Genomic DNA, 17,375 nt, shown 5'->3' on the forward strand with positions numbered 1-17,375 from the left:
CACAAAAAATAACTGGGTTCTTCTTGCAGGTGTAGAACCATTTCAGTTCTTGCCCTTGGGAGGAAATTCTCCTATAGAATCAGAAACTCTGCCTATATGCTCCTGTTACTTGGAAGGCACATTTAAATGAAGTTTTGCAGTATGCCTTCCACGGCATGAAGAAATCTGATAGGAATATCCAGATAATGGTATAATGGCACTAATACAAAATTATTATCACTCATGATTAAGCTTACTCTCAGAAATTGAATACATGTTTGTGAAAAAGTTGCAAGTCTGATGAAATGTATAGGAACCCAAAGACATTAGACTATATAAGACAAGCTGCATTTTCAAACACTCCTTCGGGTACTGTATGGCAATCAGTGTAAGGAAGATTCATCTATTTCTTCATAGGTTTCAGCTGACAAAATTGCTGCTTGTTGCATTTTGAAATGAGTGAAGAGATGAAAACCTGATGTCAGGAAAGCCAATTAGCACAGATTGCTTTGTGAAGATATGAAAGAACAAAGTATAGTGTTTTTACCACGGAGTGGTTTCCACAATTTCCCATAGAACTACTGGTCTTAACAGGAGGTAGAAGTAGGAAACCTGTCACAGCTGTGATTTTTACATCAATGCCTTCTTAGGTCTCAGATGTGGCAAGACAGGGGGATATAAGCAGTCTCCAAGTTAGAAGTTAGTAAAAGGAGTAATAGTAGTTCAATAGTCTCTTCTGGAGCCAAGAAGCAGAGCCCTGATATCATATAGCGTATTATACTCCAGTGTGAGCCAAAAATCTCATGTTATTAAACCTGTTAGGAGAACTTGAAATAGCACCTTTCAGCAAGGCAGCTGATATAACCAGTCAGTAAGGCTGATCTTCAGACAGCTAGCTTTTAACCATTTATTTTTCTTGTAGTCTCAATAGCATAAGGACAGTCTTTCTGCTGCAGGTATCCAACCCTTTCAGGTGATGCCACTAATCTATTCCCTAATCTCCTCCTAGGTTGAGATGTCTCCTTCCAGAGCCAAGTTGTTAGTGCAGTACAAGCAAAGCTCCCCAGCGCAGAAATGAAAAGGAAACCCATAAGGTTGCCTTTACAGAACTTCTTGCAGGAAAGAGCCAACTGTCACCACATAGTAAGCCCTAAGGCAGATGCGCTGGATCTAATCCTCACCGAGAATGAACTGCTGAGCCTATGACCACACACTTCACGATGTCAAGGCCTCCTTGCAAGTGATTCCAGGCAACACTGTGATGTACAAGGTTGCTGAGAGTGGCTATTGGAATTTAGCTCCATCACTGTGCTAGAGCTCTCTCAGCCACAACAGAGCTTTGGGTCAAGAACACACAAACTTGGTTTAGCATCCTGTTACCAAAACTGGTATCCTTTCTTGGGCTGTACTTTGGCATTAGAAATCCAAATCTCATCCCTGAAGAGAAACATGACCATGCTCCGAACTGCATGAGTCAGGGATATAAAGGTGCTTGCTATCCATGCACTGCAAACTCCTAGTGGCAGGCCACAGCTCCTACAGAGAACTGTGGCAATGCGGTTCCACGGCTTTTGATGCAAGAGTTCTTGAGGCGTAAGAACAACTAGTCAGTGCAGTGTCTTGTGGATTCCTTTTTCTTCCTACAGCTCATCCCTGTATCTACCTAGGAGAGTTGTCAAAGTCCCAGCAAGTAATTGCCAGGCCAAATATGCTATTTTTAACCGGTGTGTTTTAAGCTTTTGGTTTGGAGGTGATGGCCATGTCTAACTACCTTTTTCTGTTCTCTTCTTGTAGAGTTCACTTATTCGCAAGAAAATCTTAGTCTGAGAAACAAAGCCTTTTGGAGCAGTCAAACTCATTCCAAGCTCCGTGTTTTATAGGAGAACAAAGGCTGCAGCATTTACAAAACCCGAACAGCCATAAAGCTTACCACTGTTACATTGAACAGTTGGAGAAAAGCCTTATTTCTTCACTATTTCTATACAGTTTAATGAAAATCACCAAATCAATCATAACAGCACAGCTTTATGACCCATCAGGTTGTATTCTCCAGTCTCCAGTCCTAAGAGTTTTCCTTAATAGCAGAGACTAGCTGTTTATAAATTTACCAAATTATCACAATAAATGGTAATGGAAGAAAGATTCTTTACAATATTCAAGGGAAAGAAAAAACTCACATAGTAGGACAGCTGACCTATTAGTGCATCTCGATGTGTTGCAAGTGCTAAGGCCCTTCTGCTTCCACACACCTTTCCTTGTACTTTCTCCAGGTTTGTACATGTAAGTTCCCATAGCTCTACCACAAGAGTACCAAACAGTAAATAGCCTGCAACTGACCTTTCAGACTCAGTAAGTAGTATTTGAAAAGTAGGAACAAAAGACAAATCATGCTTTGGACAGATATGAAACTAAACAATTTTAATGCAATTATTTCTATTAACGAATGGCTGATTAGATGGTTATAAGGCTTTTATAAATGTACTTAAAGGGCACAGTGATGGCATGAAAATAACATTTCTTAGACAAAACTAAGAAAAACAAATGCAGCTTTAATTCTAATTATTAATGCGCATGGCAAACTTCACATATGACTGAACTAATCTTTTTAAGATTTCAAAACTCTGTGAAGTCTAAACTCCAGAACAGTTAAGCACCTGCGTTGGAGTCTAGAACTGTTTTGTAACTTTGAAATGGGAAGTGGGCACAGAATTGACCACAAGCTCCCTGAGCAATACTGAAGTAAAATTAGCCAGAAACGTCAGGCTGGACAAACAGCAACATACGTGAGCAATAGCAAAAAGTCAATATCCACTCTGTATGTAACACCAGAAAGACGTATACTGAAATAAACAACACATTTCTGTATACATTCATTTGAAGGATACAGAAAATTTTGAGGATATATAAGAAGCAGCAGAAAGTGAGACTTGGAGCTCCACATGTTTATCTTATTAAAATTAGATAGAAAAGCAATTGAATTATAGCATTATTTATTTCATGATACTAATAGCTGGCAAAAAAACAAAACCAGACACATGCAAATTAGAACTAAGCCAAAGTTGTTTTTTTTTTTTTTAAAACAAATCCACTGAACCATCATACGAAATGATGTTTCTTAATCCTTTCATATCTTCATTCAAAATCCAGAATTGCTAGAAGATATGTGCCTCAAGCACAACAAAAGGAATGTTTTGGTCAGGTAAGTAATTTTGCTCAATATAAAGCTCAACAGAAGAAAAACCTGCAGGGTTTTTACCAGCAGAACAGGCAGCAGTGGTGGCTTGCAGTATAGAAACATCACTAGAACCAATATTTAGAAGGACTGCTTCTGGCATTTTACAAAATCTATATGCAATTTTAATTACAGGGTTTTTTTTTTTTTTTTAAATCTATTCGTACAACAAACTCTCAACGTGTATTAAACTTGCACATTTTTTGCCAGGGAGCACACCACATACTGCACACAATACTGTCTTGGCACAACTGCAGGACAACCAAAGCAAAACAATTAACATATTAAAATCACTGGATGAGGAAACAGAGTGTTTTCCCTGATTGCCTGCAGGCTGGCAGGATTCAAAAATTCCAACCTCTCCATCGCGCCACACACACGCATCACACACAGAAAAAGGCATTAGAAACCCCTCTTAAAAAGAAGCTTACACTCCATAAGGAGCACTGTTTGAACACTCAATGTGAACAAGCTCTAAAAATAGAATCTGTGAGCAGATCTGGAAGAGAGGGAGGCTGTGGGGCTCTAGAAGAATTGACCAAAACTTGTAATTGCATGGAAATGAGGGTCTGTACAAGCAAGGTTGGTTTGGCTCAAAGTTCTCTGTGACAGTCATTTTGGGGCCACAAATTACTCCCAAATCTCAAACTTCCTAAAAGCATTTTACACATCTGTTTCCAAATTTTTAATTGAAAATATTACACAAGTACCATCATTGCAAGACCAGGTGCAGTACCTTTGCTACAGCCTTGTGCACCGTGGTGCAAGGAGTTGCTATTCTGAATATCGTCTATCTTTAAGAGGTCACTTCTTGGGTATCAGTACTGCCTGCAGAATCTAGAGCAGGAGATATGCAAGAGTGCATTTCAAAAATGAGAAAGGAAGGTCAGCAATATTGCCTGCATATTATCTGGAAGTCCTGACCCCAAACTGGATGCAAACACAGCAGGCTAGGGAGTGTTCTACAAAGTGAACTAAACCAGGTTGTGACATTACCTGTATTTTATTTGGGGAAATATCTGACTCTCTACACCTATCTCCATAGTAATGCAATATATTTTAAAAGTACTTAAATATTAGCCACGTCACAACAGGATACCAAGCAGGAGTGTCTCAGTTCAATGCTGCTACACCTACACACTACGACAGCTACTAATGGCAGTCATAATGGTGCAAGTGTGGCAGTTCATTCTGCTTCTTTTTCAAACACATTAGAAACCACTGGATAAATTAATGTCTTCTGGCATGAGGCACAGCCAGTTTTAGCAGCTGTTACACCAAATGCAGCCCTAACTGCATGTACTGAAATGTTCCTGTGAGCACATCTTGTCAGGAACTAGCAACAATTCTTTTTACCCTCATAAATTCCTGTGTAGATGATGATTAGCATTAGATGCATGAGTCTACTAGCCTGTTCAAAACAATAAAATTATTGATTGCCTATATCTTTGTTAATATGTATGGTACGAACACAAAATTACTGTTCTATATTTATTTGGAATTACTGTTCCATATTTATTTGGCAGTATTAACCTTTATAGCAAGTAAAGCAAGATAAGTCACACTTCTGAAACACTTCTGACATGTAGGAACTCTTTTTCAAATTTTGGCAATGCTCTACCAGCACAATAAATGACAATCTGTTCTGATACTGCTGAGAAAAAAAAAATTATCATATTCTTTTTTCAAAAAGATCAACAGACCAAGATAGACGCCAGTCTAGAATGACAGGTTTATCAAATCAGTCAGACAAAACAGAGGTCCTTGCTAAATATAGCAAGCCAATTATAATATTCACAGCTATTCTAAGGTTTTGCATTACGTAACACAGATATCTTGGAAACAGTGCAAAACTATGCGCTCTGAGTTAATAGCGCATCATCTCTTATTACTTAGAAACTAGGAGAGAAAAGAGAACTTACAGTAAAATAAAATCATTCAGCATACATACTATAAAGTCAAACTGCTGTTGCAAAAAGGAAACATATACCCCCAAGCATATTTTTAAGCCTACTGTGGTCATTCAGTAGTTACTTAGATTTAGCACAACATTACTTAAAGCATATTAAGATTTAAAAAAAAAAAAAATCAGAAAAAAAGATGTGCATGTATTTAGCTCTCAGAACTTTTCTAAGGGCTTTTGCTGAAAACACTTACTTGGTATAATCTGAGATCAGCTTTTTAGAAGAGCTGGCTTACTAGCAGAAATACTAAGAAATGCCTGTTTCCACAGACTGAACAGTTTTCTTTCTATTACTGGCTCTTGCTTTAAGACAGCACTGAACATGGGGAATATTTGTGCCTTGAAGGCTTACCTTCCAGTAAGTCTCTTGCCAGACCTGGTTCTGCCCCTGTGGACCGAACAAAGTCTGACAGGACTGCATCCATATCAAGAGTCATATGATCATGTAGGTCTGCTGCTGGGCATGCAGCAGCAGGAGGACTCTCTGGTTGGCTAGAAGGCATCCATCTGCCAAGGAGAAAAAGAAACACATTTTACAATATACTCCAAAGTGATAGAAACCAAATGTTTTCTTTCTTCCCCAAACAAGACTAATTAAAATCCTAAAATATCCAAGTTACAATGTTTAAATAAGCAGCATTTGTGATCTACCTCCACGTTAGCCTAGAAGCTGTTGATCACTCAGGCTTTCAGGAGAGTTTTGTTTTTCTTAACATTTCCTGTTTTTATTCCTTTTTCTTTTGGGCATCTTGTCCATGCTTCTGCAACTGGAAGAATCCAATCTGATCGAGCCCGTTCACGCAAAGCACAATAATCTTATCACTGTATGGGCAGGACTGCTCACACACTCAAGTCAAGCAGCTAAGCGTTTGCCTAGACCACAGCTCTTTTGCCCTTACTTGCTAACACTAGCACATTCATATACAGCAGAAAGTAGTATTTGTTTTTCTATTTCCCTTGTCAATACCACTTCTGTTCTTTACAGTTGCCCTACCTTAAGGGACTTTTGGATAGGGAATCCACATTTTCTCCCTTCCCTTCTGAAACAGCGGTGCATTCCTCACATGAGGACAGCAAACGTTCTTCAGCTTCAATATCAACTTTTGCTTCACAGAAGTGATTAAAAATCTCCCTGAGAAACTGCAGCAGCACGTCCCTTTTCCATATAATAATTATGATAACAATCACACCAAGAGGCGTGGCACCAAGAACCACTCCCAACCCAAAGGCTACACTGCCGCCCGTCATTGTTCCTGAAACTGGTAGGAGTCCAGTCTCATAACATCTCAGGAGAGGCCTGTGAGCCAAAGTCTGGCTGTAGCTATATGATGTGCAATGACAGCATATCTCATTGTTGCAAAACTTCTGAAGCATCACAATCAAATACGCACCACATTAACATGGACCCTGTACAAAACAGCACCTTTCAGTACCTTGCCCGTATTGTTTTGGATCTCCCCACTGCTCAATCTCAACAAGACTGACAGAAAATATATGCTGTACATTTCCTTTTAAAAAGAAAAGTTTAAATGGAACACACAATATACAGGTGCACAGTATCAAGTACTTGGCTTTCATACACAGAGCCTACTACAACTATTTGGATTTTATCTAATAGATGAAGTCTCAACTTGCATAATAAAAAACAATCAAATAATTTTCAGGCAAATAATTCCCAGAGTATAATGAATACTACAGCTGTATATCCGGCATACTCCTAGCTTTCTCTATTGCAGTATCCTGCTGTTGAATTTTCACTGGTGAAATCACCTCCACAAACTAAACCACAAACACTTGCAATAGATAACACAGCATACACACTTGATCAGCTGAGGTCAGCTGAGAAAGGCAGAAAGAAAGGGCTTGGTATGATTTCACTTGTTATTCTCCTTCTCAGAGATGCAATTAGAGCTCAAGTTAATACAGTTAAGGTACACATAAGTATTTAGTAAAAACAATAAAGACCTTTAACTATCACCACCACCCACCTACCCCCAGCAAAGGAAAAATGATTCAGCCATCTATCTTGGCTTTCTAAAGTAGTTATTATTTAATACCAGATTAATCACAAGAGACAAACACAAACATTTTTCCCATAAGTAGAAGATGTCAGGTTTCCTTTACGGAATGATTTGCTTGTTCCAAGGCAAAGCGATGCGCTATGTCTTCAGCAGCTTACCGTAGGCTGTTTGTACCATCCAGTTGCTGAGAAAAGCAACAATCACACCAATATGTGACAATGACTCATGGCCTAAGAACCAGCATGTAGCAGCTAATGGAATCACAGTCATAGCTGAGGAAATGCAAATGTGTTCTTGTTTTTGTACAGATAATGTTTTTTTTTTAAACATAAGTGTGCAATTAATTCTTCAGTAAAATATTTTAATTGTAGTTTCAAAAGTACTCCGGAAAGCATACTTGTGCATGCACTTAAAGCAAACTCAAAAGAGAAGGCTTTTTAGTTTTCTGTCACTGACAATTTCTCTTTTATTTTGTCAAATGAAATAATTTAGAAATAAAGTGAATTATATATCACACCTATGGCAGCTTCTGTGAGTCACAGCCCTACTTTACATGAGATTAGAAAGTTGCTTTTAGGAGGAAGAGGAAGAACAGGGAGCTGATATAATTGTAACGTATAAGTGTTGTTTTGCATTTTTTGATGACCAATATAGTACAATTTTCTCCTATGGTTTTTAACAGTCTGAAGAAGCAATTTTACCAGTGTACTTTCTTATGGCACAACCACCTTGGGCTCGAATAGGAAATGGAGAAAGTCTAGCCTCAAGCGATACATAACACACTGATGTTATGGGAGTTTCTCTTGCCAAATCCACGGCTAACAGACAACCATCTACCTTACTGTATTTTGTACCTATTTTTTTCCCCCAAATAAGTGAAATCCATCTTTCCAGATAATTTTCTCTCCAAATAATAAATTAAAAGAGTTGTTTTAAGAGTAGGTGGTGCTAGACACACTATTTAGACATTAAGACATTCAAAATACAGTCAGGCTAAAGGTATCTCTACACACCTCTGCTGCCTGTACTGCTGTGGAAATAGCGCAAAATAAAGAAAACAGTCAAGATAAATGATGCACAGTGTAAGTAAGACCTGTACTTTTGCTTTCATGACCATTATTCATTACCGGTTAAAGTGTGCCTTTAAACATGAATTTCACCTTTCCTATTATTTCCTCCTTGCAGGTTCAGTTGCAACTTTATCACATCCTAAAGGTAAAGAATAACACCGAAATTTCCTACACCGAAAGCAGATCATACTGGTTGGCTGTTGCCTGCACCATAGCTACAGAGAAATTAACTGCAGAAGAAACTGGAAACCAGCTGATTTCACTGTCCTCCAAAAGAAACCCAGTCTTTTCTCACTCTATTTCTTACCTTTCATATACACAAGAGAAAAACATACAAACTCTGCAGAAACCATCTCCCTTCCCATGCTGCTCCCCCATCCAGTGCTGTAACATGAAACAGCATGAATGATCCCTGCATGACTTCCCCCTTGACAATCTATGCTTTGGTCATTTACAGACAGACACAGACACTGTTGTACAAAAGCACATTTATGTGTGCCCTAATATGCCCATATGCAAAAAGCAGCCTCTTCTAATGTTTATTTTCAATGATATTGCCCTGAAACAGCAAGTATGCGGATTTGTTTGAAGTAAGTCATGTCAGTCAAATAGGCTTCCATAAAGTTAACTCTTGTGATGGGGGGGGGGGGGGGGGGGGAGGAGTATAGCTGTCGTTGCCATTAGGATATTAACCTCGAGGATCTTAAAAAACTGAAGGGTAAAATGTGACTTAATTTTGGTCATTTTGTTCCTCACTTTGATCAGGCTGATAGGAGGTGTCCCAGCTGATGGTTGTTAACTTGCTCACATGAGCTAACTCAAACCACTTACAATTAGCTGATTATATTTCACCTTAAAAACTAGATGTCTTTGCTTTCTTAGAAACTGCTTATTTCTGCAAGTATGTATGCATGTAGCATACAAAGACCATTCTGCACCAGGAAAAGGGTGTTCTTCCTCTCCTCAAAAATGAGGACTGCAAAATCCAACTTATTCCAACAAATTAAAAGCGTCTGGGAGATGGTCACACAAATACAGGTTATTCAGTAGCAAAGCAGATTAAACTGTTGCTCACCCTAGTCTTTCATTCTGATATCCACCTCACAGTTTGCTAGCTTTTCCACTGTACCATTGTATTTTTCATACCACTTACACATTTATTCCATTTATACCACTGTACCATTATATCTGGGCTGCATTAAGAACAACATTGCCAATAGGTAAAGGAAGGTGATCATTCCCATCTACTCAGCACTGGTGAGGCCACATCTGGAGTGCTGCATCCATTTCTGGGCTTCCCAGAAAAGAAAGACATGGACCTACTGCAGCGAGTCCAGTGAAGGACCACAGAAATGATGAAGGAACTGGAGTATCTGGCATATGAAGAGAGGCTGAGAGGGCTGGGACGGTTCAGCCTGGAGAAGAGAAGGCTCAGGGCAGGGGGATCTTATTAATGTGTTTAAATAGTTGATGGGAGGGAGTAAAGAAGGCAGAGCCAGACTCTTCTCAGTGGTGCCTGCCAACAGGAAAACAGAAAATGAACACACATTGAAATATAGAAAATTCCATTTAAAAATAAGAAAAATATTTTTTACTTTGGTAAAAAAAAAACCAAAAAACAAAAAAACGGTGGTCAAATATTGGAACAGGTTCCCCAGAAAGGTTCTGAAGTCTCCATCTTTCCAGATGTTCAGACCCTGGCTGGGCATGGTCCTGAGCAACCTGCTCTAGCTAACTTTGCTCTCAACACGGAGTTTGGACTAGACAGTCTCCAGAGAGTCCCTTTCAATCTCAACTGTTCTGTGATTCTGTGATCTTTTGCATATGAGAAGCCACATACAAAGGATTATAAACAAAACAGTAACGAACAACTCATTTCCATTTTGGATAGTTATTTTTACCCTAAATCATTTCAGTGGTCTGGGTTACAACACATGCCATCCAATAACTGGATCGGTACAAGCTTGGAGGTGGCGATCTAGTACTGCTGAGCAGTCATGCTTACAGATCAAGTTGTTACAGAGCATGCTTGATTATTCACGTAGCATTCACATGAATTTCAGAAACGTAGAACCACCACTTCTGGAACACCAGAACACAGAGAAACATTTCTAAAAGTTAATGCAGAAAAAGAAATGGTAATAGAAGGAAAGCTGGAAATATTGACCAGGCTAGTTAAACAGGAATGAAGGCACTTCAGGAGAGATAACTGCCTCAATGAATTATGATCAAGTTTGACATCTAAGCTCTGTAGCAACTGAAGCTTTTCCTCTGTTTCAATACAAATGCAAGAACTCAAAAATACTGCTATTATTACTACTGTCCTAACAAGTGTCGGTACTCACACATAGATCCACTGTACTAAACAGGACCTAACATCAAGGCAAAAAAAGCACAAGAACTGGATACAACTAATTTCCTTAATGACTAGGAGAAAGAATAAAATGAATCTGAACCAGCAGGATGGAAACACACGGATCAAGTTAAAAGAATTTGCTGAAGGTGAATGATATGAAGCGTTAGAGAACTTCAGGTACTAATCAGAAGTGACTCAGGAGTACAATCATTGCTAATTTAAAATGTACCAGCTGGGCACTCAAATACAGTCACCATAAGTGGGGGCTAGACTGCTCATAAATTCGGAAAATTGAAGCACATATCAGTCTGAAGAAGTCAACTCACCAGTTGTCTCAGTATCAGCTTTATTTCCATATTCTTAATGTCAGTACTTAAAAGATTATCATTTATAACAATTTATGCTGAAGAGGCAATAGTGAGAATTATTTCTTGGTTTACTCCCAGTTTTTGCATTCCCAGGTGTCAATGTGCGCAGCAAACTGCCAATAACATGCATAACATACTAAGAGATGATAGGGTTTCCATGAGAGATCTGCACAGACTTTTTACAGAAATGACCTGATGATTTTTCAGCAGAGCCAGAAGTAAACAACAAAGCATTTCCTTGAGAAATACATTCACAACTGTCATCACTTTTCTTACTCTCCTGCTTTTCACATCCACAGTAATTTAACAGACAAGTATGAAAAAGGGGGAAAAAAATTCAAATTTATATGAAGTCAAAATAGTTACAAAATGTACACAGACAAAATATGAGGGACAAAATGTCCCTATATATGAGTTTAAAGACTTTCACCGACTTCCATTAGGTTCATGCAAAAAGCTTTGTTAGAGGAAACCAGTGCTGGATAGGTAGCAAATTGTTGTTTGGTGACATGCATGCAGAGATATTAAAGTTCAGCTCTGAGGTTATGATCTCAACAGTTTTAGGATACAATCAGATGTCCTCTTATGAAGGGGTAAAGAAATTTCCGCCCTCAAATGATTGCTCTGCTGCAGCTTACTACTCCACAAAGGACCATTAGCCAGACATCTTTGTCCAAACTGCGGAGGTAATCTGCCTGTGTTGACCCAAGTTACTTTACTTGTAAGTGGATGAGGCTGGCTTGCAGGTCAGTTCTGCCAGCTGCTTTGGGGTCTGCCTTCAGCAGAGGGCAAAGTGGGCATCCGTGTATGGTAAGGGCTTAAAATTTCTCCACTTAGATTCACCGGGGAGGGTCTAATCAAGCTCTGAATTTAATGTCTGTCGCAAGCAACAAATCAGCAGGGAAGAAACTGCCATTTTATTTCCTGCAGGTAGCCACACAGGTTTCTCTGTCCTTCACTGTCAATACATCTACATTTACTTTGGGAAAGGAACATCTAAAAAGAAGAGATAAATCAATCTCCATTAATATTTTATCAATGACCCCAGAACAGAGACGGCATACAATCATCATTCGTGCTAATAGCTTTAAGACTATCAGTTAATTCCACAGAGACCATTAAGAACAGATCCTTATCCGTATGACTAGCTTTTGAACTGCTACAATTTGAGAGCGATTCAGAACAACGTGAAAGTTAAAACTTCATGTAATGCTGATACTGTGAGCCACCCAGCCCATACTGCAAGCTAACTAAGAGCAAGGCATTTTTGAGAAGATTGGTATCCTTCCAGCAGAGGACAAAACCAATCTCTGTCTCTTTGTGACATCATGCATCACTCCAGTATTACCTCGTGGTTACATGATCATCAGAACTCATATAGTAAGTATGTCAACAGACACATATCATTCTCACCCACTACAACACAACACAGGTTACGTAGGCTGCCCCCGAGGGCGGTTCCTTCAAAGGAAGTTCTTTCTGGTACTGCAGAACATTCTCTCTACCAATAGAAAACTGGCCATATCTCTGTGTTCACAGCTAACGTAAACACAGCCCATATGTAACTGAGCCAGGGAGAAGGCTTTTTTAATTTTTTCTTTTTTAACTGAAAAACAATAATTTAAAATGAAATACTATCCAGGTTCTAGTACATTATATAATGATAAATAGCCCTATAGCTAGGGAACACCTGCCTTGCTGTTGTGCCAAGGAAACATACCCAGTCAAGACCTGCCCAACCTATGACAGCGCGAGGAACAAGCTCTCTCTATTCCCCTGCACTCTGGTCTGCACTCCTGCAGGCTCTGTGTCCTCCAGCTGCCTTTAGAACACCTGCACAAAAACATCCATGCTACTTAATTCTTCCTGTTACTCATCAAATCCAGATGAACAGCACAGTCTGAGTTAACAGTACTCACTCAGACAAATGTGTATGAAAAGATGGAAGGGTCAGGGCCAAAACATGTTCATGAACATTAAAAATGAAAGAAAACTTAGAACAAACCCACCACTGATCACCTGAAGTAACACTGGTTCACTGTGCCAGGTTAACTGAAGATGAAATAACATCTGCAGAGTTGTGCTGACTGGAGCTCTGCTCCTGCACAATTTCCTGGCAAACTGAACTTCGACAGTACTGAATTAAGCACATCCAACACTACAGGAAACAACTAAAATCTCTGCCACACATGCGACTGAGCAGCACCTGTTGCTTAAACTTATTCCTCATAAACTGTCAAGGCCTCACAACATCCTCACAAGGCCTGAAACATTATAAACTGGATGTACTGCTACCAAACCCACAAATATTAACAGATATCATTAAAAAAAAAAAATCCCCTCCAAACAGCAAATACTAGTTCTTCTACTGTGCAAATGCTATATTATACATGAACTGGTTTTTTTTCTTCATTTGGCAAAAGCCACCTCTAATTCCCATTTCTAGTCATAATTATCACAGATGGCAGGTGGCCCGGCTTTATTTGTACCACCTCACCCTCTACAAAAAGCCTAAACTATGCATACACTATATTCTGAAAGCAGGGATCAGATTTGGTAGATCCTTCCCTGCATAAATTTAGACTATCCCTATTTTTTACAGAAAGAGCTGTTTCTCAGCTCTCTGGGATTTAAACAAAAAATAGTCTTTCAAAAATTCTCTTTGCCAGAATACTAGTATTAGCTGTGAAAACACACCCAGATGGAATAGGAAAGAAAGACTGCTAAGCAAGAAAAAAACCAAATTGTAAGGAAGGAGGCAGTGACTCACTACAAACTAGAAACTCAGAACGCAGATGGCTACCAGACTTTTTGTTTTCACTGGATGGACACAGTATTTCCTACCCTTGAAACCACGATCACCACCACCGCTTCTGGTGGCTGGTCTATGCGTCAACGTGTAATCATTAAGTGCAAGCAACTTACAATTAAAGCGTAACTTGGAGCAGAATTAACACAGTCACCTGCATTACACCTCCCTCTCAATAAACAGAACTCCTCTTGTGGTTAACAGTACATACACACACATATGTGTTCTTTATTGCAAGGGTCTTGGTGTATAAAGTTACACTACTCTTCTGCCAGGAAGTGTACTTCACCCCGGAGGATTACAATTCTCCTTTCAGAAGCGTCACACATGCTGCACAATAAATAAACAGTACTTTGTAGTGAGTGTACATGGAAACGACTTGATCCTCAAAACAAAATGACGACCTTGGAATTCATTCACTTTAAAGACAAATTTGATCCTTAAATGTTTCCATTTTTGGGCAATGAAAAAATAAATGCCATATTTGGAACAAAACAGCCTTCGTCTGAATCAAATTTTGACTTCTGTATAATCCAAGACTTTCATCCAGTTAAACAATATGAAAATATTTTACTCCTAAAAGGTAGAAAGAGTTTCATAGTGCTAACTATGCTAACTCTGCTAACTACTAACAAAAGCAAGAAGTATGGCACAATGAGACCCATCGCCTCAGGACTGTAAACAGCAGACAAAAACAGCCATGAGGAAGAAGGAAAGAAAGCAGAGTAAGAACGGACAAACTTTCAGCAAAACATAGTGACTGAATTGCAATCAAGATCCTCTTTGATTTTATAATCTGCAAAGAAAGGAAGAAACAACCACCATCGATAATATACCTGATCTCAATGCTCTGGGAAGCTAGAGGAAAGACGCTCACTGACCACGATAAGCCTGTTTTCCTTTCTTTTTCCCCTCTCGTGTAGCAAGGCTAAATGCCTGTTAACATTACTGATTCTTCTCAGCTGGTTAAGTAACATGCAGATGAGGTGCAGACTGCCATCCTTAGAGGGACACTACCTCTTGTGTTGAAATTGCATGCTACTTTGATTTCTGGTCAAAAAGGCAGAAAGACCCTATTTGTGCACAGCTCCAGACTTTGAAAGTAACTCTTCCTGACATGCTGTGTTTGATGGTAAACGACACAATTCCACCATGTTGACGAGATCATTAAATTGAAACAATGCCCAAATAAAACCATTTTTGTTAGCAAAACATCTAAATTCTTTGAACTAGGGCTGTAAATTTTTCATTCTTTTTTGCAAGTAAAACACATTTACATACTAAAAAAAAAATTAAAGTGTCTGTGAAACTGTAAGCTAGGGCTTTCTATTTGGTTATTACAACATTTCTAAAGCTGCTCCACTCTTAGTAACACTGCCAAATGTTCATATGCAGAATAAAAATTATTATGGAAAAAATCATGATTAAACAATCAAACCCATTAGAGAAGATTCATAGAAAAATGATTTGAAAGTCCTCTACACAGTTTCCTCTTCTTCTTCTTCTTTTTTTTTTTTTTTTAAAGAATTAATTATACTCCTCTGGTAATACATGTAAGCACTAACTGTATGAACTCATAAATCTTTACTAAGATGATGGTACTTACACATCTAATAAGATACATAAAAACACTAGCACTTGACTGTTCAGCTAAAAAAAATATAACCATATTTAGTTTTTTGGCACGAGGCAAGCATGGCAAATTTATATAAATCAAAGTGTTAAAGGTAGTAGTTTTCGCTACATCTATAATCCTCTACCTTTCAAGGGAACTTTATAGCAACTCAACATTATTTTTTAGAACATATGTCTTGTTTTTTTCCTTGTCAGAAGATTACTATTGATTTTGGGCAGGAAAAGGAAAAATGAATACTTTTTACTAGGATAAGGGTAACCGTTAAAAGGTTAAGACTCCAAATTCTAATAGAAACATTGGTTCAAAATACCAATCACTGCAAAAAAAAAAAAAAGACAGAATTCCCCAAGGAGCTTGTGACTGACCAATAACCACCTACAAGAGAACGCGGCTCAGAGGGGACCGGCAGCAGCGATGTGCCCATGAACCTCAGGAATTAACGTCAGGATTGACTGACCACAGCTATTGCAAAGAAAGTAGAATTTATCTCAACACAAAGGGCACCAAAGGGAAGCCTTTATTTTAGATAAACGGCTACATCACTTGAGCGGATCAGTTGTTTGTATAAACGTTTTTCCCTGAGTTAATCCGAAGAGTGTTAATGTCTCCTCGAGTTAGCCAGACCAGCATGGGGGGGTGTGTATACGAGGCTCAGCCCAACATGAATATAAAAACTGAACTACTAACAGAAAGAACTTTTAAGAGAGTAACAGGGTTGAGCTGGTTTCAACCCATGTATTCCTTCCTGGCAACTGTGGTCACCCAATGTCATGATGGCAGTAATGGGAATCACATCTATATTGTGACTCAATTATATATTGCAATTGCTATGTTCTGCTAAGCGTAACTTAAACTTGTATTATATTTTCCATATATTGCTGTGTCACTGCTAAATCAAAATCTCATGTAACCTCAAGTATCTTCAAACGAGTAAAATTGATATTAAATATTACACCCTCCACGTGTGGCATAGCTAAAAGAAGCTGGTTAAAGAGTATTGGAATGTGACAGAGCTAAGCAAAGTACGTGTAATGAGAAAAATTCATCGATGTTTTATATAATTGTAACAATATGACATAAGCTAAAAACTTAGTATATTGATGCACGTTCATCTAAACCACTTCTATACAAATTATTGTAGCACTGGTTCAGGAAAGCACAGAACCTTGTGTTTAGCTTTAAGCACATGCTGAAATCCTACCAAAATCATAGGTAAACAAACTCTGTGCTGCCTTCATGCTGCCAGGCAGTACTGCTGGACCAATTGCTTTGAATCAGCTGCATTAATATTAATCCAAGAGTTTTACAAATCCTAAGTATTCTATCAGAGGACTGAAGGTTTTATATTTTGTTCTTATTTCCCTGTAGTAAAGAAATTCTACCTGTTCTGCCACAGCCTGCACCACTGCCCATCAATCCAAACCACTGCTTGGAATCTGCAGCTGGTGCCCAACTCAGCTGCTCTTTGCAGCTGGTTAACTTGCAATGGACAAACTTTAACACCAGCTTCTTAAAGACAGTTTTATCCTTTTAACTGGGGGGTGCAACACAGCTTGCGACATTTTGATCTGTTTCCTTTGGTTTTTGATACCTAACACTCTCCTTGGTCTTTGATCTTTTTCCATGATTCTGATTCAAAAAAAAAAAAAAAAAAAATCAAAAGTGCTCTTACCTTACAGGGTAGCACCTAGAGTCAGCAAGAATATTCTGAGGACAGACTACAGAATGCTCTTTTGAGAAATTGGAAACAGAGGTTTTTTTCTGCTAATACTCACTGGTCTGAAAAAGTTCAGATCTGTCAGACCAACAAGGAATAGCCTAAATCAAGTCTGTTTTTCCTCTTACACTCTGCTCAGAGAATGACAGTTGAAGGTAAAAAGGATATTTTACTTCTGTTAGTAAGGTGGCAGAAAGCAAGCCTATTAGTAATATCAAAGATCT

General features: G+C 38.7%; 1 protein-coding gene across 4 annotated transcripts in view; it reads right to left on the reverse strand.

Moving 5' to 3' along the window:
• OTUD7A (OTU deubiquitinase 7A) overlaps positions 1 to 17,375 on the reverse strand; it is a 171,727-nt gene that overhangs the window by 71,436 nt on the left and 82,916 nt on the right. For 3 of the 4 annotated variants that reach the window (XM_068958342.1, XM_068958341.1, XM_068958343.1), the window contains one exon: positions 5,527 to 5,681. The exons of the other annotated variant lie outside the window; for it this stretch is intronic. In XM_068958342.1, the coding sequence (XP_068814443.1) occupies positions 5,527 to 5,677 (151 nt within the window). In that variant the 5' untranslated portion in view covers positions 5,678 to 5,681. The remainder of the gene's footprint in view (positions 1 to 5,526; positions 5,682 to 17,375) is intronic. 4 annotated transcript variants of the gene reach the window in all.

The sequence above is a fragment of the Struthio camelus genome, chromosome 12 (genome assembly GCF_040807025.1).
Source record: "Struthio camelus isolate bStrCam1 chromosome 12, bStrCam1.hap1, whole genome shotgun sequence".
In the NCBI taxonomy this organism is placed as follows: Eukaryota; Metazoa; Chordata; class Aves; order Struthioniformes; family Struthionidae; genus Struthio; species Struthio camelus.